We start from the raw sequence: 22,287 nt of genomic DNA on the forward strand, positions 1-22,287 counted from the left end.
CGCGCGCCCGTCGAGGCGCCGAGGAGGCGAGCAGCCGTTGCCCGCGCCACGTGGCCCCTCCGCGGCTCCCCTGCGCCGGTGCGCCTGGTCGCCGGTCGCCGTGCCGCGCGCCGCATCCTAGGGTTGCGGGGATTGGGGAATCGGGAGCAGGAGCCGGGAGGGGCGGAGGGCAGGGGCGACGGCAACTCGCGGTCTCGCGCAGTCGCGCCTGGGAGGGGAGGGCGAGTAGGGTGGGTCGGAGGGGAGAGGGGACTGGCGAGGTGGGCTGCTTTGTCTTTTAGCCCGTTACGTTGTTATATTATTTATTATTTATTTTTCTTCGTATACTTGATAAATATTATATATATAATTTTTTTTAAAAAAATAATAGATATTCAACTGAATATCTTTGATATAACGTGGGCCCGCTTCTGGCTCGGAGCATCGAGCTGTCAGCCTGTCAGCTCCTTTCGAACCGTTTTCAGCGGTCGAAACCATGCTAGGACTTAGCAGTTGGCCAGTGAAACTGTCCTTTTCGCTGAGTCATTTGCTTGCTGCTGATTCTAGGAACTTAGAAAAGTAGGGGTAAATTCGGTAAATTTGTTATTGTAGTTTCACATTATTGATGTCCCTCTGCTACACACTCGCTATTTTAAATTAAAAGAACCCTGATGATAATATCTACCAATCAATTGATTTAAGGAAAGCGACACTCACGAACCGCGTGAGGGTGACCCTGCGGCGACACATGAAAACATAAACCTCTGGAAGAAAAAAAACAACTAGCAGTTGCTTGTAGAAATGATAAATGTGGGCACATGGCGACGTCTTACCCTAATGCTTGCCTCCACCACCGTACTTAAAAGGTAGATCCTCGTCATCAACTACAAATGATAGATGATGTAACTTAACAAGCAGAGGGGGAGGCGAAACTGTACACCTATCGGCCCCTGCTTCCTACGCACGTACTGTGCTATTGGAAGACTATGTCTGTGCTTGTTCGGCTGATAACCACGAGCAGAAATCCAATGGTTTGGCTCCACGCTCCGCCATTATGTATCACATTTTCTTAGATAATAAAGGTAAAGATTCCAGCCTTTTTGAAATTTGTATCACATAGTACCACAGTTTGTAAGCTTCTACACGAATGCACCGAAACATGAACAAACAAGTACACAGCCATGTGCCTCTCATCAGCTGGGCACCATCATAGCGTCATCTCAGCCCAGATGGTACGCTGCATCAACAGCGAACCTGTAGCCAACAAACGATCAGTCCTTTCCTAGGCAGACGGCATCACGCAACCAAACACGACCTGCTAGCATTGAACTCCCTCCTCCTTTCTCCTCCTCAACGCCCAACGCCCAACGCCTAACACGCGCCTCTCTATTTGTATATATATGCCTCGACTGCTTGCTTGATTTGCATCTGCAATGCTTGCGTATAGTGGAGGTGTCGATCAGTGTAGCAAGAGATCGAAGAAGGATCGAGCTGGTGATCCATGGCGGCGGCGGCGGGGGTGGCGGTGGACAGGCTGGTGTTCGCGTTGAACGGGCGGCGGTACGAGGTGGGCGCCGGCGAGATGGACCCGTCGATGAGGCTGGTGGAGTTCATCCGCACCCGGACGCCGTTCAAGGGCACCAAGCTCGGCTGCGGCGAAGGTACCGAAACAGTTTGGTTTTGAGTGAGAATAATGAATATCATGAGCAAGTTCATATCATAATAATTCATAATATACGAAGTCCAGTGCTCAGCAGCATGTAACAACGGACACTGATTAACTAGCTAACCTTGCTGTCATGGTCCTTCGTTCTATAGAGGCAGAGAGTAGCAGGCACTGCACAGGAGACTCTTTTAGATAAAGGAAAAAAGGGTTCCAGCCTCTACACCCAACATTTATGGATATGTAATAGCATCACACAGTACAGATCAAAGTAGTACTTAGACTACAAGCACCATAAAAGGAGAAGTTTTAAACAAAGCAACAAGATCAAAAGCTAAGCATCAATAATCCTATAGCTGAAATTCCAACCGAAGTTGTTGAAAAGCTCCATGACACTAGTCTCCAGAATCCTGCATTCTTTTTCTTAAGCTCATTTCTCTCTTCCTCTTTAAACAGCAACATCCACTCTCTGACCCAGTAAATCCCCCTGAAAACCACCTGCAAGATAGATTTAGTAGAAATTCTATTGAAAACCACATCATTCATACTCAACCATATTGCCCAATATAGAGCTGTTGCACCCACTAAAATTTGGATCCTAAGCTTAGAAGAAAACCCTTTTAGCCATGATCCAAATAAATCAGATACATTAGAAGGTGGTCGAATATTGAAGATAATGTAAATGGCATTCCAAAAGAACCGAGCCACATGGCAATCAAAAAATAAGTGTTTTATTGTTTCAGTTGCATTACAAAAACAATACTTAGTGCTTCCTTGCCAACATCTTTTAGCCAAATTATCTTTGGTGAGAATCACTCCTGTTTTCAAATACCATAAGAAGACTTTAATCTTGAGAGGAACCTTTAATTTCCACAACACACACTTCCTCGGTAAACTACCAGTTTGTATGAAAGCATTATACATTGAACTCAATGTGAAGCTGCCCTTCCCATGCAAATCCCACCAAAAAATATCTTTCTCTTCACTCAAAATTACAGTAGCGACTTTTGACACTAGATCAAACCATGCTATTAATTTATCCCCTGTCAAAGCTCTTCGAAAGGAGACATTAACAGGGACTGTATTTAATACTTTAGCTACTGTGACATGTTTCTTTCTAACAATTCTGTATAACATGGGATAAGCCAAGCTTAAAGGTTTGTCTCCAATCCACAGGTCCTCCAAATCTTATTTGCTTTCCATTTTGGATTTTAAATGAACCAAAGGACAAGAATTCCTCTTTTATTTACATGAGCCCTGACCAAAAGTGAGAGCCTCCATGTTGTTTGGTAGCCTGAGTGATGGCCTTTGTTCTGTAAATATTTCTTCTTAAGTATATCTTGCCGAAGACCATCCTCATTCAGCAATTTAAACAGCCACTTGCTCAACAAACACTTATTTTGAAGGTCCAAATTTAAAATTCCCAAACCACCTAAGCTCTTTGGTAATCTAAACTTTTTCTTGTGTTCGTCACATTGCCAAAAGAATCTGGACCTATAGTAGTCCAGCTTTCTAAGTACCCCTTTGGGAGCTTTAAAAAAACATAAATATGGCCAGGCTGGATAAGGCTGAGTTAATTAGTACCAATCCGCCCCCTACTGAGAGGAGTTTTCCTTTCCAGCTACCAAGTTTCTTCTAAAATCTTTCTTCCACTGGCTGCCAATCTTTGTTAGAACATTTTTTTTGTGGTGCATAGGAATTCCCAAATATCTAAAAGGTAAAGATCCCTCTTTGCACCCAAAAAGTTCTGTATATTCTTTTGTGAAGGATTGTGCCTCACCATATAGAAATAATGGAAACAATGCACAGGAGACTCTAATTTGGCATTGCAAGGCAGACGAAGCACTGTTCATTTTTGATGTTACCTGGAGTTACAGTTAGTTGTTAGCATAGTTTTTTCTCGTGATGATGTAACAATATAGTTACGTTAATTAGTATGGAATCTGAAAAGGTAACTAAAATCTACAACGCACTACAACATATACAGCAACCATAAATAAACCAACCTACTGTTGTTAGTTCGCATGCATGTATATATGAATGAGAATATTGTAATAATAAGCCTCATCGAGTCAGTCAGAAAACCAAAACTATCGTATACTATTGAGTATTGACTGAAAAAATACTAATATATACGACATCGAGAATATGTTCGTACAAAGAAGGCAAGAATTTCCTTATACGCACCTACTGTGTATTATCTCTTCGACGTCACGTTTAGCGAACTGCTAATGGAAGTAGCAGTTGTGACTTGCTCAGTCCAGTGTACGTCAAGCGACGAAAGACTTTGATGATGACGAGATGCACACGTTTGCGGTAAAGACACTCTCATGGTTGTGGACTTGCTTGTGCTGCATCGCCCCAGCTCTTGATCTTTTTCTTTCGGTTTGGATGACAGTCACACATCACATAGTAAGAAAAGAGACGTCAGTTCTCTGCAGGAGTAGGTAGGGCAAGACGGAGATGGTTGCGACGACGACGTCTGTTACGGCCGGCTGATGACGAACGAAAGAAAGAATAATCATCCTCCTTGGAAAAATCCACCAAGAGTAGTTTTGGATTAGCATCCATCACAGATCGGAGTCCGTGTCTAGCCTTTTTCCGATTGTCAAGGAAGGTGATGATGGCTTTGCACTCGTGTGTGCATGTCCTTTCGGAGAGATCAAGATGCGTCGTACGGCCGGACTTACATGGCTTGCGTCGCTATTGCGAGCCCTAAATGAGGCCGACGCAACACAAAAGGTACTAGTGTATATAGTAGCCTTTCATCACAAATAATTGTCAAAGAGGGTGACGGTGCACTCGTGTGTCTAGCTCGATCACCGATAGCCCGTGCGACGGCACACCAACCAGCAGGGGCGGAGCCTCAAAGGCTGCCTAGCAGAGGCGGTTTTCAGGCTGCCCAGCTCGGGCTTAACAAATCGATAAATGCTAGACTGATAAAAATTATGCTAAATAATATTATTTTAGATCTAATTAATATAGAGATTTATATGAGATAAATTGAGTTGGGCTCGTGCTGCACGCTCAGCATGGGTCCTGGCTCCGCCCTTGGCAACCAGATTGAGATTACGCCGCGGGGATTCTGGTACAGATGATGCATCAATATAATCACACAGCAAGAAATTATAAACAAATCTAGACTTTTTGGAAACGGATCCTGTGCAGTACTGCAGAGGTACTCACTTCCACTGATATGCGAACCTTACTGCACTGTGGAGACCACATATCCGTGGGCCTTTTAGTTTTAGGCCCTTTCTTTTATAATATTTACCACCACGGTCTTGTATTAAGTTTTGGAAGAGGTAGATGCATGCATGAAACTGAAGATTTAGTTATGTACTGTTTGCTATGACATGATATATGTTGTCATGATGCTCTTCTATTTTGCTATGGCCTGCGATAGTCGGATCCATCGCTCCCACTACCCTTTTGCCAACCATCCTTATAGTAGCTCCTGGCTTGAATATTTTGCCACCTTAGCTTCCTCCATCGTAGTAGAAACCATCACTTTGACCTCGTCACCATGGCGCTGCCTACTCCTTTTGCCATCCCGCCTACCACTGTTGGTTTTGCCCACATCTCCAACATGCATTTACTATCATTTATGAACATCCATCACCTTAAAATATAGGATATTTTGATTTATTCTAAATTAAAATAGTTTCAGTTTGATCAAACTTTTAGAAAAAAATATTAACATCTAACATATTAAATAAGTAAATTATAAATATATATTTCATAATGGATCTAGTTATTCTCATTTGATGTTCAAAATATTATTACTTTATTCTATAAATTTAGTTAAATTTAGAATAGTCGGCTTAGTACAAACTAAGTACCTTATATTTAAAGATGGATGGAGTACCTATTTACATGTCTCTCTACGGTTCTATGACGGTGCCTCAAAATTTAAATAGGACCCACGAAAGAAAATAGGCACCGACCTCCTGTGACCTATGCTGTGAGTGGCATTCATGGCGTGGCATCACTGGTTTAGGGCCCACTAAATAAAAAATATCCATGATGGTATAATTTTAACAATAAAGAAGCAGTTCATTTTTGGTTTGTTTACTTCATGTTCGTTGGTGCTAGCACCCACTAGTAGAGAAATCTACATTCATCTCTTTCATTTACCTCGGTTGAGTTTAGATCCGGACTAATGCTTTATTAGTTCCGGGTCTAGATTTTACGGATATGAAAGGACGTTTAGTTCCGGTTGGTACGTTCTTCGCGGATTAGTTTAAATGAAAGCATCACATCTAAAGTCACATATGCTATGTAACTAGGATATAAGGAAGTTACACGCGAGGCACGAGGTCTCGAGCTCAAGTTCCAATTATTCTTTGAAAAAAGTGTATTTTTTATTCCTCAAGTATTGTAAAAGTGTGATATTCATCCTTGATTTTTTTTTGTTGCAAATCAACCTCTTAACCAACTAAACCGGTGCATTTATCATCCCCACCTTAGTTTAAAAATGATTTAGTGTCATATAATATTAGTTTAGGTTATATAATTATCTTACTAATCATTACTTAGCCATGTCTAATATTGAATCAATCGCTATAATAGTTCGGTGTGAATCGATTCTGTTATTTTTTCCGATAAAATTTTTACCCAATTTAGAGGATTTACATAATTTTCTTGGTTTTATATCTTCTACTCAGCATATTCCATCGCTAAGAAGGGATTGGTAAGATGATTGCATGACGTAAATCGTTATTAGATGGTACTAAACCATTGTTAAACTTATATGGAATGATAAATACACCATTTTAGTTAGTTAAGGGTTTGATTTGCACCAAATGAAACATAAGGGATGAATGTCACACTTTTATAATACTTGAGGATGAAAAATACACTTTTTCCTTTTTAGTTTTGTATGTTGCTCCATTTTTGCTACCAAATTTGTGCTATTGTTTTTCTTTCTTCTTGAATATGTTAACTCTTATGCCCCAAGAACTCCATGGCCAAAGGGAGCCTCCAGTTACTGTGTGGCACTGTTCACGGTAGAAAACAATTCCACCGAGGTGGCGTGTTGGAAACGGAAACCGCTTCAGTCCGCTCAGCGCGTGGCCAGGGGGTGGTCCTCCTTGTGCAGCGAAGAAATCGGCGGGATCAGATCATACCTGCTCCTTCACCACTCACCAGTCCTCTGCTCTTCTCCGTTGTTTTAAAAAAACTGATCCTCTCCGCTTCCTCCCATGTCGTAACCGGCCTACGTGCTCCCGCTCAAACTCATCGCCAACTAGCCGTCGCCCTGGAGCACGCCGTCCGCCCAACCCACCGCTGTCGTCCTCAGATAGCCAGCCCCGACCACGGCGGGCTGCGAACAAGGCGAAGCAGCGGTGACGACTGTGCAAGGAGGCCGTCACGCCGACGTCTTTTCCGTCCACGTCCCGCTTGATACGATCTTGCACATGAGGCCTTCATACCCGGTAGCACTAGTAGATTCCCAACAGATAAGACAAACTGTTTGATACTACCAGTGGCAGATTCACTGCAGGCAACTCTCCTCATAAAGTGCTGCCTATTATACTGTGCTAGAACTATCTTGTGCTAAACTTGGCACCCTTTATAAGTTAATTTAAAGGTCGTTACAGTGCCCAGCATTCCAGAATTTGGCAATATTGATTGCTCAAGCCATAGTCAAAAAATCTGAACTTTGTCCATATTTCACCTTTTGGTTTTCTTTCTTGAAGAAAATCACCAACGGTTTCCATACATCAAAACATCTTTTTTGTTGCTCCTTTTTCTGTGGTATAAAGAACCGACGGAGAGAAGTTAACATCATTCCTATAAGGGCGCAGCGAAGCACGCTGTTCATCCTAGTACCCAATATCATTCAAGAAAACTCCGTTTTGCTCCATCTACGTTTAAGACATTTCGTCGAATAGCTTCCGAGTGATCTTCCTGCTGTGGTGGTGGTGCCGTCGCAGTCCAGCCACCCGCCAACCTCCATGGTTCTCTTGTGATCTTCGTCGCAGTTCCGTACCTAAGTTTTTGGGACCTGGTACGAAATACAAAATAGAGGTCCTATATTTAAAAAAAATATAAATAACCAAAATGTATTTATATTTCATCATGTAACGCGGTACCATAAGATTTTATACTAAATGAATAAAAAGCTAAAATATATTTAGACTTCACCATGCTAAATACAAATAACATAAATGAAGTACTATAGTTCATTCATAGTAACTAGAAAAGGGGGATAATTTGCTTTTATTGTGATGTCGAACCTTGATGCACATGATAGAATGAGGGCAATCCCAACCCATAGTCTATGGGTAGTTTCTATATTGCCATATCATCAAAACACCACTTTTAGAAACTACACTCTAAAAAATTTCATTTAAACTCACTCTATTTTCTCTACCTATCATATTTATTCTCCATTTATTATGAAGACACCACTTCACTCCCGATGCACAACTTGTAGTGTCTAGCGTATTGGTTTACGTGTTGACACAGGGTCTTGCACGAGATCTAGCTCTCCACTCTCTCTCATTTATTATGGTGCCACGTAAGCTTAAAATTCTATGTGACGATATAATTAATGCTATAAAAATCATCCTACGTGGAGGGTCGAGGATACCTTAGCTCCACGTATCCATAAGATGATTAGACTCACACATCAACCTAATTTAGAATAAGAAATTACTTAGTTAGAATATTAGATGAGAAGACGTGAAGCCATCCATGCGCCGGGGCCTGCCCCTCGCTCTAAAACACTAATCACCAATTGGTCGATCATGTCGCTGTCGTGCTGCGTCAGTCTCTTGCGTCGATGGAATACGAAGCATATATAGCTGCGTCGGGACTCGAGGCCAGGCCACCAAGCTGCTGTAATCTGCACTTAGATAGACTAACCACTGATTAGGAGGCCCCTCAAATTTGGGGGCCCGGTGCCGTCACGCCGTTTGCACCGTACGATGTACGGGCCTGCTTCGCCGTTCCTGTCCCTTGCTTCGCCAAAGCACGTCTGCGAGGGGACTCTTCAGTCATGGGGCAAGGTTGGTGTGGCCGCAGAATGTGCGGCCACGAGATGAGCTCGCGTGGTCGATCTTGTGGCCGCCGGCGATCGGGCCTTGCTCGAGCAGGGGCGGCGGCCTCGGAGATGCGCCACGAGGGAGCCACGTACGGTGGCACGGTGCCACCGGAGGCGGGGAGACTAGGGCCGTGCGCGCTGCGACCTCACCCACAGGCAGTCTGCGTCCGGCGACGCCGCTGCTCTTCTGCTCGAGCCATGGCCGCCACCGCCGCCTCCTCCCTGCATGCGCCGTGGCCGCACCGGTACGTCGCCTTTTGCCGTACCTCTGTTCGTGCTGCCGTTGCCACCCTCCGTCACCGCACCCATGGGCGGCCGCCCTCCCCTGACCGCAGCGGCGGCCATGGACTTCGAAACAGGTTGCAGGGTTCAGAACGATGTTGGGAAAGTCTAAAAACTGCAATTTAAGAAAAAATGTCTTGATTGATTGTACTGGGTTAGTCCTGAAAAAAGTCTAATGTTCAAAGAATTTTAGAGGGTATATATGTAGACATCTTTTCGAAACATAAGCGTGATCTTGTACACTGCAGATTTAGATTCCGCACTAATTAATGCTCTAAGCAAGGGCCATTTTTTGTTATAGAGACACTGCTGTTGTAATGTGCAGCTACGTGCATTCACATAATTGTTATGCTCCTGGTTTTTCTTCGAGGCATGTGACTGTAAACATGGGTGTGTTCTTCAAAGGGGGCAATGAATAGCTAGATATAGCATTCGTCAAATGGTTGTGTTCTAAATTCAATTGATTTTGGGTACATATGTCGATCAATTATGCGACTATCTTGTTCTTCTGTTAAATTAGACTTTCAAATAGACATTCGCACGAATTGGACTAAATAAAATTGCAGTGAGTTTGGTTACTTTCGTCAGTTAAGGTTTGCAATTCATATTGCAGGCGGGTGTGGGGCTTGTGTCGTCCTCATAGCAAAGTATAACCCAGAGACAGATGAAGTGACCGAATTTACTGCAAGTTCGTGCCTAACACTTCTTTACAGTATACATTTCTGTTCAATTATCACTACTGAGGGTCTGGGGAATACCAAAGATGGCTTTCATGCTGTTCAGGAAAGGATGTCTGGGTTTCATGCCTCTCAGTGTGGCTTCTGCACCCCTGGCATGTGCATGTCTATTTTCACCTCCCTTATCAATGCTGACAAATCGAAGAGGTCTGAACCACCAAAAGGGTTCTCAAAACTAAAAGTATCTGAAGCAGAAAAGGCCTTCTCAGGCAACATGTGTAGATGCACTGGTTACCGTCCAATTGTTGATGCCTGCAAAAGTTTTGCATCGGATGTTGACTTGGAGGATTTGGGCCTTAATATATTCTGGAAGAGAAGCGATAAGAATCCAGATGTTAGTGAATTGCCAAGTTACACTCTTGGTGGTGGAGTCTGCACTTTCCCGGATTTCCTAAAATGTGAGATAAAATCTTCTCTTGAGCATCGGAATGATGTTTATATTGCAGCCTCTGGGGAGGGCTGGTATCATCCGAGAAGTATCAAAGAGTATTATGAGTTAATAAACTCTTGTTTATTTAGGGACTCCGTCAAAGTGGTTGTTGCAAATACTAGTACTGGTATACCAGGATACAAGGATCAAGACCTCTACAATAAGTATATTGACATAAGTGGCATTCCTGAACTTTCAAATATTGTAAAAAAGGAGTCAGGCTTTGAAATTGGAGCAGCTACAACAATTTCTAGGACCATTGAGATACTTAAGCAAGAATGTGAATCTATATCCTCTCCAAATGGTAGTGTGGTTTTCAGAAAACTTGCTGACCACATGGGCAAAGTTGCCAACCCGTTTGTCCGCAACACAGCTAGCATTGGAGGAAACATAATTTTGGCACAAAAATACCCATTTCCCTCAGATATTGCAACCATACTTCTCGGTGCTGGCGCAACCGTTTGTCTTCAGGTTGTTACAGAACGAAGGCAAATTACTTTGGAAGAGTTCCTAGAGCAGCCTCCTTTGGATCCTACTACTTTACTCCTGAGCATATTTATTCCACATTGGATTTCAGATTATCAAGGAGAAACAAGTTTGTTATTTGAAACTTACCGAGCAGCACCTCGTCCTCTTGGCAATGCTGTTTCATATGTAAATTGTGCTTTCTTGGGGCTTTCTTCTGTGGATGAACAATCAGATACTCTTGTATTGAGTAATCTGCGCTTGGCTTTTGGTGCGTATGGGACAGAACATGCTATACGAGCCAAGAAGGTGGAGAAATTCCTAACTGGTAAATCACTCAGTGCATTGGTTGTACTTGGAGCAGTTCGCTTACTCAGAGAAACGATTGTACCAATGGAGGGAACATCACATCCTGAATATAGAGTCAGTGCAGCTGTTGGGTTTCTCTTTAGTTTCCTATCTCCGCTTGCCAAAGGCATCCCAGAGCCCGGAAAAGCTCTGACCAGTGGCTGGTCTAATTCAGCAGATACAGATGATGTACGTAACCTGCCGTTGTCATCACGTCGAGAAACAATTTCCAACGACGATTATAAACCAGTTGGTGAGCCGATTAAGAAGTATGCCGTTGAACTTCAAGCTTCCGGTATGTGTTTACATCATTATGGTTTTAGTAATTTTGTCAGGATATTTTCCAAAATCACCTTGCAGGGATAGATTTGAACTTTGTACTATGTAACACAGGGGAGGCAGTTTATGTGGATGATATTCCTGCTCCAAAGAATTGCCTCTATGGGGAATTTATTTACAGCACACAACCTCTTGCTTGTGTCAAGAGTATTAAGTTCAAATCTTCTTTAGCATCAGCGAAGATCATCGATGTTATTACTGCGAAGGATATTCCATGTGGAGGAGAAAATATTGGATCGGCCTTCATGTTTGGGGATGAGCCATTGTTTGGTGATCCAATTGCTGAGTATGCTGGACAAGCTCTTGGCATTGTGGTAGGTCCCACTACCAGGGATTACTGTTGTCTTAAAACACTCTATAGTATAAGATAGTTATGCATATTGCTGACCATATATTGCTACAACATTACCTTTACCTTAGATTGCAGAAACTCAGAGGTATGCTGACATGGCAGCAAAGCAGGTTATTATTGAATATGACACAAAAGGTTTGAGGCCACCGATCTTAACTGTGGATCAAGCAGTGGCAAACAGTAGCTACTTCAAAGTTCCCCCAGAGTTGTATCCTACAGAAGTTGGTGATGTTTCCAAGGGCATGGCAGAAGCTGATTACAAGATCCCGTCAGCTGAAGTATTTTAGTTCAACTATCTTCAATATCTTTTGATAATTTAACTTCACTTGCATCCTTATAAGCGAGATGATGTTTTAGCATGCAGTTCTATTTTCTCCAAAATTTGAAATTTTCATCATGGGTAGATTTGGAGTCTTCTTCGGACTTACCATATATACTACTCCTTAATACTACTTCCTTTCTTAAATATATGATCCATTGACATTTTTCTTTCATTTGACTATTCATCTTTTCTACAAATATTTATGCAAATAGATAAATCTACAAGTTAGATCTAAAGTACTTTTGATGACTGGCGTAGTGGTACTCATTTTACTTTATTTAACTAAAAAATTAAATAAATATTGTTGGTCAAATTTTATTAAAAAGTTAATGGTATCATATATTTAAGGACAGACGTAGTATATCAATAGAGAAAAAAAATACCTTATCACATTCGAGAAGCCAAAGGTTGACTTAATCTGGTGTTGTTGTATGATACTGTCTATTCCATTGCTTACTAAAAATTTAGGATAGTCACGATGGTAATAGTCCTTAGTAATGATTGTCTGTAATGGTTACTAATGACATTCTGTAGACCTCAGTTTTCTATTCGCTGTTCTGGGTGGGTGTAGCTACTAGCTAGATCCTAGGTGTAGAATAGTTGTGCTAAATTGATAATTAAATGTTGTGGTGCAGCTATTTATTTTCCATGGAATTCATATGCAGATGGAAGGTACAACTATATCAATACACTCCCACCCCCTCACCATACCCACCAAAGTTCTCTCTGAACTCATGGTTTTGATCTTTTGACGGTCTTGACATATGACTTTGGCCATTATTTTATATAATTTTACATCACTGGAATTTAAAATAGTGCAATGTTCAAATTTCAAAAGTACTTTTTGCTGATACATTTAGTCACACAATTTTGGTATGTTTCACCACATGGATTCTAAAACGTCAATTAAATTGAAGTGATGCAATTTTCTATGAATTATATAATAAGATCCACCACTGCATATTTTTCTATTACTAACCCTACTTTCGTTTTTGTGGAAATTAAGGGAAGATACCAATCTTTTATGATTTTTATGACTGCAGGTAAAACTTGCTTCTGAGTACCACTTCTACATGGAAACACAGACCGCACTAGCAATTCCAGATGAGGATAACACCTTGGTGGTCTACAGTTCGTCACAGTACCCTGAGCTTGCACAAAGTGTAATAGCAAGGTGTGTGGGAATTCCATTCAGCAATGTGCGTGTCATTACAAGAAGGGCTGGAGGTGGCTTTGGTGGGAAGGCATACAGATCATTCCCGGTGAGGATCTGCAAACCAAGATCATCAGTCTAATAATTCAAGTTATCCTTTTTAATTTCAATAATTCAGAAGTTTTACTTTCAAAGAGAATTTATAGTACTTCTGTATCTTTTGAACTTTGTGGTGTCTTTTTTTTTAGAAGAATTTTCTGGTGTCTATGCATTTTATATCAGGACTAGTGGTTCCAAAAATGTTCTAATGTTGATTTGTAAATCTTTTTTATTGCTCATTCCATGCCTTTTTCTTTAAACATTCAAGCTGAAAAGGCACAACCAAAATTAAGTCATCCAGTACAACTGAAAATGGCATTTCCTTCTTATATATAGATCTATACTGCAATGCATAGTTAACTGTATTATTAGTTGTAATATATGTCGGGCCATTAAGATATGAACATAAGACCAATGGACTTTTGGACAAGAAATGCTTGATTCATAGTTTCTAGAATGAAATTTTTTATGTGGGGATTTTTGGTTATTAGGAAAGCCATTTACATTCAATAAATCTCTCTGTGCTTTTATATAAACACACAAATATCTAACATTGATGTTTTATAGGGCTCACCAGTGGGGAAGCCCCTAGCCCAAAATCAAGTTAATTCTCAGAAGTGCCTTAATAACATCTGGTCCACATTTTAGTTGAAATGATTCCAGACCACCAATAGTCATATCTGTCAATCTAATAAAAATATCCATGAAAGCACAAGCACCTGGAGTGAATATCTATTTTCTCTCATTTATATTATACATGTTTGTGTAGGTTGCAACAGCAGCTGCACTTTGTGCATACAAGTTAAAATGTCCTGTACGGATGTACCTTAATCGCAATACCGATATGGTTATGGTTGGGGGTAGACACCCAGTGGAAGCTCACTACTCTGTTGGATTCAAGTCTGACGGGAGAATTACAGCCTTGCACCTAAATCTACTAATTAATGCTGGGATATCTCCAGATGCAAGCCCCATCATACCAGGCACTATTTTCTCAAGTTTGAAGAAGTACAATTGGGGTGCTCTGTCATTTGACATCAAGCTCTGCAAAACGAATAATACATCCAAATCTGTAATGCGTGCTCCTGGAGATACGCAAGGCTCTCTAATTGCTGATGCTATCATTGAGCATGTTGCATCAGTGCTTTCATTGGATGCTAATAGCGTGAGGGAAAAGAATTTTCACACCTACGAAAGTCTTCAGTTGTTCTACCCAGATAGTGCAGGTGAAGCTTCTGCATATACATTACCTTCTATTTTCTGTAGGTTGGTCTCAACTTCTAGCTATCTGGATCGAGCTGAATCCATCAAGCAGTTTAACAGTAGCAATAAGTGGCGGAAACGGGGTATCTCTTGTGTGCCCCTCATTTTCAGAGTTGAACCAAGGCCAGCTCCAGGAAGAGTTTCTGTGCTCAATGATGGTTCCATAGTGGTCGAGGTTGGAGGAACTGAAATTGGCCAAGGACTGTGGACTAAAGTACAGCAGATAGCGGCTTTCGCTCTCGGACAGTTGTGGCCATATGGGGGTAAAGGCCTTCTTGACAGAGTTCGTATTCTGCAGGCTGATACCTTGAACTTAATACAAGGCGGACTTACTGCTGGTAGCACTACATCTGAATCTAGTTGTGCAGCAACTCTTCAGGCGTGCAATATGCTGATTGACAGATTAAAGCCAATCTTCTATAGGCTGCAGCAGCAATCCAAAAATGTCTCATGGGATACATTGATTTCTCAGGTAAGTCTAGCCCCTCCAGTAGTCTAGTTTTTCCTCTTGCTGTGCGCATACTATTTTTTCCTGTAATACAATGTTTCCGAGCAGGCCTCTAGAGATAATGTTGATTTATCTGCGAGTGCATACTGGGTACCTAGCCAATATTCTAATAAGTACCTGAACTATGGAGCTGGTATAAGTGAGGTGAGACAATTTTCTTTTAAATGCCAATTTACAACAATGCAGATCGTGTTTGGATGTCTTATAGGTGATACATTTTCTGTTCAAAATATTCTGAAAAGTGCAGGTGGAGATTGATCTTCTAACAGGAGCCATTACTTTACTAAGGGGCGATCTTGTGTATGACTGTGGGAAGAGCTTGAACCCTGCAGTGGACTTAGGCCAGGTTTGCAGTTGATCCTTTTCCTTTTTTAATCAGTTATTGGGCTTTGGTACATTATTATGAGGGCACCATATTTGATATATGGTATCTATCTTTCAGATTGAAGGCTCCTTTATACAGGGAATTGGTTTCTTCATATATGAAGAATATATTACGAACAATGATGGTTTTATGATTAGCAACAGCACATGGGACTACAAGATACCAAGTGTTGACATAATCCCAAAGCAGTTTAATGCCGAGGTGCTGAACACAGGATACCATAAGAACCGTGTGCTTTCATCAAAAGGTAGGCATTTTAGTGGTTTCCTCGGTGCAATAAGGTTTCTCTTCAGATCGAAATAAACTTGGTCAATACCAATTAACTTCTGCTTCTTCCAGCTTCTGGTGAACCTGCCTTGGTTCTTGCCTCATCAGTTCATTGTGCACTGAAAGAAGCTATCCGAGCAGCGAGAAAGGAGTTTGCAAACGCCACTGGATCTGGAAGCTCACCGCTAGAATTCCAGATGGATGTCCCTGCACCAATGACACTGGTGAAAGAACTGTGCGGTTTCAATATTGTGGAGAAGTACCTAGAAAGTCTATCTACCCAAGAATGTACATCTCGGGCCTAATCTGAAGTCCCGTTATCTCATCCAAAGTAGTGGTATGATCCTATAGCGTGTTATTTGCAATAAAGATGGATGACCACTGCTTTAAAGACTATATAGGTTTGTGCCTCCATGGTATCCGAAATTCAAAGCCATCTGTTTTCATAAATCCTTATTAAAGATGAAGGAATTGGTTATATTTATGTAATTTATTTTGTTATGACGTTTGTGTTTGGTAAATTTTATAAAACACTCCTAAGTTAAGCAAAGTGCAAGAATGAAAAATGAGAACCTTTTTATTTGAATGAACCTACTGTTATATATAACAGGAAAATATATACTAGAATATATAAACCTTTGGAGCATGGGCAGAACCAGCTGGTAGTCCTGGTAGGTCAGCCCAAACCGAAAACAAAAGCGCACACACAAGCCGTTCTCCATTCTTCCCTGATCTTACTGATCCAATCGATGTTGTATGGTTCTCTAGTCATGATAACATATTATTATTCAATGTCTACTAAACACAGAAGTGTACAATCACATTAATGCAGCATCTAATAGCAGAAATACCTTTTAAAAAAAAATACTTCCACTAAGTATACAAGCAAACTCATCATATCCACTATTTTTCAAGTAACATATCCACTAAATGTTTTTGACCACATGATTATAACTTCATAAATAATAAGATTGAGCACTATACTTTTGACATGGAACAGATTTTTGCAGTACTTCCTTGTGGCGCAATACATTCTTACATCCAGAACCAGTCACAAATCACTTCCCTGGAAAAGCATTTGTAACCAGTTTCTTTGAAGGGACACCATAATTCTAGACACCCATACATCACCTTCCTCCTGAGAGACTTGAAAATGTGCCAATACTTGAAGTTAATTGTGGATATGTCACATTAGGTGATCCAAAACCTTCGTCCTGCGTGAAGGCCTGCATGGTGAAGATGAAATGTGTTGATGTCAGCTCTGGGATTGCTGTGTCACCTTCAAGGTACTGCATCACTTGTCGCATGGTGGGTCTTGCGCTGACAAATGGATGTGAGCATAAAAGTCCCAGCTTTAGTACTAGGCATGCCTCATCAATGTTATAATCATCTTTGAGTCTTGGATCCACTGTCTCCATTAGCGATCCATTATGCCAATGCTCTAAAACCCAATCCATCATTGTATGCTGGTCACCTTGTGCATTTTTCTTAACCGGCCTTTGTGCACAAGTGACCTCGAGAAGAAGTACGCCAAATGCAAATACGTCTGTCGACGTGGATGCTTTACCTGAGCGTACCAACTCTGGAGCTAGGTAACCCATGGTTCCAACCATATGCGTGGTCTGTGGATCAGTGCCATGATCATATAACCTCGAAAGACCAAAGTCACCTATTCGTCCATTCATTTCATTATCAAGGAGGATATTGCTTGGCTTAATGTCTCGGTGGATGACAACCTTTTCCCACTTCTCATGGAGGTAGAACAACCCAGATGCAACACCCTTGATGATGTGGAACCTCCTGGCCCAACTCAATGATGGTTGGGCATCTTCACAGTACAAATACTTATTGAGGCTGCCGTTCGACATATAGTCATACACCAAAAGAAGTTCACCTTGTCGCCGACAATATCCAAGTAGCGGTACAATGCTGCGGTGTCGAAGCCGGCCAATGCTAACAACCTCAGCAATGAACTCCTTCATCCCTTGCCTTGACTCGTGGGATACCCTCTTTACAGCTACCTCAACTTTGGACTTTGGAAGAACCCCTTGGTAGACCTTTCCAAACCCACCCACACCAAGTAGGTTCTTTTTCCTGAACCCTCTTGTAGCATGGAATAAGTCCTTGAACGAGAACCGATGTGGACCGAAATCAACCTCCCAATCTTCTTTTACCTCCTTATACCTTAATCTTCTATAAACAAGTAGGACAATGACAAGCCCAACAGTAAGGACAAATGTTGCAGTGGCTATAGGCAGGGTGATCTCTAGGACCTTGGAACGGGGTTTTGGGCCAACTCGTGGTAGCTTTGGCAGCTTGGATATGTCAATGGCTGGGGCTGGTCTATTCATTGCAAAGCTCCAGCCAAGAACACAGTGTCGTGTGCTTATTGCACCAGTTGTTGCCGAGAAACCGATGTAGGATTTATCTTTGAGAATCACTGAGAGATTATAGGTAGATGAAAGAAGAGGCCTTACAGGTTTGGCTGCTCCTGCTTGAGCTAAGGTCACATCAATTTTTGATGTCTCTCCATCATAGTCTGCCCACACCTGCATTTCCTTCCCACTAATTAGAGTCAAGTTATTGAAGAAACCACTCTTGTCCTCGTAGTATCCAGTGTGATGGGCTTGCAAAGAGGTGAGACTATTGATGTTGATGCCCACATGGTTGTTGTCGATGTCCTTGAACTCATCATTTTGGGTCGTATCAAGCTCGACAGCGAACATGTGGTTGCTCGCGTTGCCGTCATTCCCGCTGTTGAGGAGGCCTATGTACTGTGCCCATGTGTTTGAGAGGTTCTTAGTTGGGGCAACAAAGAAGGCCATGCCATCGGCACTAATGTCAGCATGGACAGAGAGGATTGCAAACACAAAGGAGATGGAGAAGGATTGCACGGTACCGTTGAGCTGTTGGTGGAAGTTTAATGGAGTAGGGTAAAATGCATGGCCTAGATTGACTGTGTCATTGGTGAGCTCAAGGAGGCCGTCTGGTGTGATCAAGGCGTTTCCATCTAAGGTGAGGTTAACTCCGCCAAAGCCATGGTAGACAAACTGGTCATCACTAGCTGCAAAATCTGAAAAGGTTAAGACAAGGGAGATGGTGAAGCACAAGAAGGACCTATGCTTCATCTGATTCATATCTGATGATCTGAAGTTTGGGCTAGGCCTCTAGTAGGCTAAGATCGAAGAGTTATAATGAAGCTTGAAACTCTCTCTCTCTCTCTCTCTCTCTCTCTCTCTCTCTCTCTCTCTCGTGTGTGTGTGTTTCTCCCTCTTTAGTTTCCTCTCCCTCTCCCACTCAATCTCTGGAAGGAGCAGGGAAGAGCAGCCTTAATAAATGGTGGCTTACAATGGTTAACGCTGCCTATATTTTTAGTTTTTGTACTGCTTCTTTAGAAACTAGCTATTAGGTACATGATATTCATCAATTTCCTAAAAAGAGTCAACATATAGTGATTAGGTACAAGAACACTAGATTCAGCATATAGTTATTCTGAATATGACCTGCTTGACTACTTTTACATCGTGTGGTCTTACATGTCATTTCTGATTCTCCGCTTTGAAAAGAAAGAATATATTAACACTTTGCCCCAAATAAGACTTGCCATTTTAACTAATGAAACCATTTTTAATTAAAACTAAAGCAATATTAATCCATAAAATTCTCAACCCATTCAAACAGCAACCCCTTTTATGTACACAATGATGGGATTAGAACAGACTAATCCTTGAACTTAAGAGGTAAACATTTCTTGAAACCGATATGATGAATGGCCTTAAGCAGCTGTCACAACGAAGTCCTCAACCGTAACGAAAAAGGTTACACATAATTCACAAATAGCCAACACTAACTGGTCCACTGCACGTATGTTCATTTGATCAGTTGCAGGAATACAAAATTAATTTACTGGACTGTACTCAGCCACGATAGACAGCAGAAAGTGTCATCATCACCTTAAAGACTAACGCCTTTTCTTTTGTGCACCGCACTTTTCAGCAGTTGAATCATTCTCATCACGGAAGTAACAATTTGTCTGTATTAGAGAGAAAATAAAGAATTACGATGTCCCCTGGAAATAAAGCGACTAGCTAGCATATGCCTTACGGCGTCGAACAGCAGTTCAAAGTAGTCAAGGTTCAAAAGCAGAGATACCAAACACGTCTTCAGAGTTGACTGATAATCTAAGAAGAGAAGGAACTTGTCTTCCTATACCTAATCAGCTCGGAAATAACATAGGGATGTAAGCCTAAATGATTGGAAAAAACTTATCTAGACAATTATATCCATAGGTATGCTGACTGCATCCTGTTCACCACAACAATTCAACCTGCAATTATGCCACTGAAACTGTTGTTGTTGGAATATTTGGGCCTAGCCCATGTAAATCCAAATAATTCATGTAAAATCTCAAAGGCCCATTAGTGCATAGGTGCATGGCAACAAGTTAGTCCCACCTTGCTAGTGAAGGTGGAGGGAACCTAACTTAAATAGTTGGATGCTCTCCATGCTCTTGCAAGTGTGGGTGAAAGAAAGAAGTAAGAACACACGCGCGCGCTTGCTCGCCGGGCCGGGCTCGGGCTTCGGGCGAAGGGCGCCCGCACGCGACGTGCGCGTGAATGGTCCGCCAAAATCCGTGTCCAACCCTTGCGGGCATGCGGCCTCTTTTTGCCGATCCGGTAAAGAGCCGATCGGCTCTCTCCGGTCTCTTGCGGGCGAAAGATCCGATTGTTCTTCGGTCTCGGGCGAACTACTACGGCTGTAAAAGAACCGATCATTCCCATGATCGGCTCTTCAGACTCGGGCGAAAGAGCCGATTGTTTCCTATGAATCGGCTCTCCAGTCTCGGGTAAAAGGCTGTAGAAAGCCCGGCGGCTTCCTTCCTTTTTGCCACTTTGAATCTGTTACGGATTTCACGCGCGGATTTTTGGGACTCGTAACTGACTAGGTTTTGGGACGCCAAAACCCTAGCGGTTCCCCATATAAATACGCACGGGTGCCAGCACAGAAAGAAGTACAAGCAAAACAGCGTAGAGAAAAACCTACAAAGCACAACACGCCTCAGCCTGCTTGTTGCGCCGCCGCGTACGCTACTTCATCCCGTTCGTCGGCGTGCACCGGCGATCGGGAGAGCACGTCTCCGGAACCTCGTCCTCAGCGATCCTGCACCGGGAGAGGGCGAATAAGGTTTTTGGGAAGCGCTCTGCGCGACTGCTCGAACGCTTCCACATCGGCTCTGCATCCTCGTCACCACGGCTCGCCTACCTCCTCGTCAGTGGGGCGCGACTCAGCGTCGTCAAGCGCGCGGAGGTGCTGATCATCGACGTCGTCATCTTTGCCTGGTTATTCCAGTCACGCAAGACACGTACGACTTTCTGTTCCTAACTATGCTTTTCATACCTAGTATGATTTAGTTAGGATTGATATTGTTGCTGCAATATTTTATTTTCTATCATATTATGAGCATGTTTAGATCTATACGTTTTCTGTACACAATTTTCATCGTGGTCATGATTTATCTTCGGATTAATTTAAAACTGAAACTCCTCATTTTTCCAACAATCCAAAAACCTTATTATAGGAATTTCAGTTTCATGCCTGGATTTGTTGATGCTCTGAGGCTCGAGAAGTTCTCTGGCGAGCACTTCAAAAGATGGCAAACGAGAGTGATTCTGTGGCTCTCCGCCATGAACGTGCTGTGGGTGTCTAAGGGCAAACCTGATGGGATTCTTACCCCTGATCAGGAGAAGGCTTTTACCGAGGCCAACACACTTTTTGTGGGCGCTGTGATCGGTACACTTGTAGATCGTCTACAGGATGTGTACCTACATCACACAGACGCTAAAAAGTTGTGGGACGCCCTGGAAGCCGATTATGGTGGCACAGATGCTGGCGCTGAGCTGTATATCATGGAGCAGTACCATGACTACAAGATGACCGATGGGAAATCTGTAGTCGTGCAGGCTCATGAGATACAGTGCATGGCCAAGGAGCTTGAGCACCTCAAGATCAACCTACCCGACAAGTTTGTGGCTGGTGGCATCATTGCCAAGTTGCCTCCTTCATGGAGGGATTTTGCCACTACTCTCGAACACAAGAGGATGGAGATATCAGTGTCTGATCTGATAGCATCTCTTGATGTTGAGGAGAAAGCTCGGGCCAAGGATGGGCGATCTAAGGCTGCTGAGGGCCAGACTAGTGTCAACATGGTGCAAAAGTCTCATGGCAAAGGCAAGAGCAAGGGAAAGAAGACCAAGCCGCAGCCTACAACTACTTTCAAGAAGAAGAAATTTAAGGAAGGTCGAGGCTGTTTTGTGTGTGGATCTACTGATCATTGGGCAAAGAAGTGCCCACACCGCAAAGGAAGAAAGCCTTCACCTGAGCAGAAGACTGTGAACACGGTCACCATGGCTGGAGTGGAAACCAGTGGGTATAATTCTATACCTTCGGTTTTTTCAGTGTTTCAATCTACTAGTTGGTGGCTTGATACTGGTGCAAATGTTCATGTGTGTTCTGATACTACCTTGTTTTCTTCTTACCAGACCGCTCGGGATTCTACCGTGATGATGGGCAATGGCTCGCATGCTACTGTTCATGGTGTTGGCACGGTCGATCTGAAACTTACTTCGGGAAAGATCGTGCAGCTG

The 22,287-nt window shown here is 42.5% G+C and overlaps 2 protein-coding genes across 5 annotated transcripts; one reads left to right on the top strand and one right to left on the bottom strand.

Annotated features, from left to right (window-relative positions):
* Positions 1-1,438: 1,438 nt before the first annotated feature.
* LOC112883561 (putative aldehyde oxidase-like protein) lies at positions 1,439-16,041 on the top strand. 3 transcript variants are annotated; one of them, XM_025948872.1, is made up of 11 exons: positions 1,439-1,640; positions 9,589-11,250; positions 11,349-11,608; positions 11,715-11,924; positions 13,012-13,230; positions 13,990-14,746; positions 14,852-14,955; positions 15,040-15,135; positions 15,239-15,337; positions 15,434-15,623; positions 15,716-16,041. In XM_025948872.1, the coding sequence occupies exons 1-11, from the start codon at positions 1,481-1,483 to the stop codon at positions 15,946-15,948; spliced, it is 3,990 nt and encodes a 1,329-aa protein (XP_025804657.1). In that variant the 5' UTR covers positions 1,439-1,480; the 3' UTR covers positions 15,949-16,041. The 3 variants fall into 3 exon arrangements, with proteins under 3 accessions (XP_025804657.1, XP_025804656.1, XP_025804659.1); XM_025948871.1 differs by having other exon boundaries at positions 1,440-1,640; positions 13,990-14,955; XM_025948874.1 differs by lacking the exon at positions 1,439-1,640 and adding an exon at positions 8,665-8,938 and having other exon boundaries at positions 13,990-14,955.
* A 549-nt stretch (positions 16,042-16,590) lies between these two features.
* LOC112882014 (L-type lectin-domain containing receptor kinase IV.1-like) lies at positions 16,591-18,833 on the bottom strand. Of its 2 annotated transcripts, none has more exons than XM_025946963.1 (2): positions 18,307-18,833; positions 16,591-18,192 (listed from the first exon to the last, which is right to left on the bottom strand). In XM_025946963.1, exons 1-2 carry the CDS (start codon positions 18,778-18,780, stop codon positions 16,771-16,773), a joined length of 1,896 nt encoding a protein of 631 aa, XP_025802748.1. In that variant the 5' UTR covers positions 18,781-18,833; the 3' UTR covers positions 16,591-16,770. The 2 variants fall into 2 exon arrangements, with proteins under 2 accessions (XP_025802748.1, XP_025802749.1); XM_025946964.1 differs by having other exon boundaries at positions 16,591-18,441; positions 18,543-18,673.
* Between the last annotated feature and the right edge of the window lie 3,454 nt (positions 18,834-22,287).

The sequence above is a fragment of the Panicum hallii genome, chromosome 2 (genome assembly GCF_002211085.1).
Source record: "Panicum hallii strain FIL2 chromosome 2, PHallii_v3.1, whole genome shotgun sequence".
Classification (NCBI taxonomy): domain Eukaryota; kingdom Viridiplantae; phylum Streptophyta; class Magnoliopsida; order Poales; family Poaceae; genus Panicum; species Panicum hallii.

What these genes read in the sequence shown, in the direction of transcription:
- LOC112882014 (XM_025946963.1), bottom strand. Translation starts at nt 18,780, where the DNA reads ATGAATCAGATGAAGCATAGGTCCTTCTTGTGCTTCACCATCTCCCTT. An exon ending in AGGACATCGACAACAACCAT is followed by an intron (nt 18,193 to 18,306) that starts GTGGGCATCAAC and finishes AAGGAAATGCAG; the next exon opens with GTGTGGGCAGACTATGATGG.
- LOC112883561 (XM_025948871.1), top strand. Translation starts at nt 1,481, where the DNA reads ATGGCGGCGGCGGCGGGGGTGGCGGTGGACAGGCTGGTGTTCGCGTTG. An exon ending in CGTTGAACTTCAAGCTTCCG is followed by an intron (nt 11,251 to 11,348) that starts GTATGTGTTTAC and finishes TATGTAACACAG; the next exon opens with GGGAGGCAGTTTATGTGGAT. An exon ending in ATGGAGCTGGTATAAGTGAG is followed by an intron (nt 15,136 to 15,238) that starts GTGAGACAATTT and finishes TGAAAAGTGCAG; the next exon opens with GTGGAGATTGATCTTCTAAC.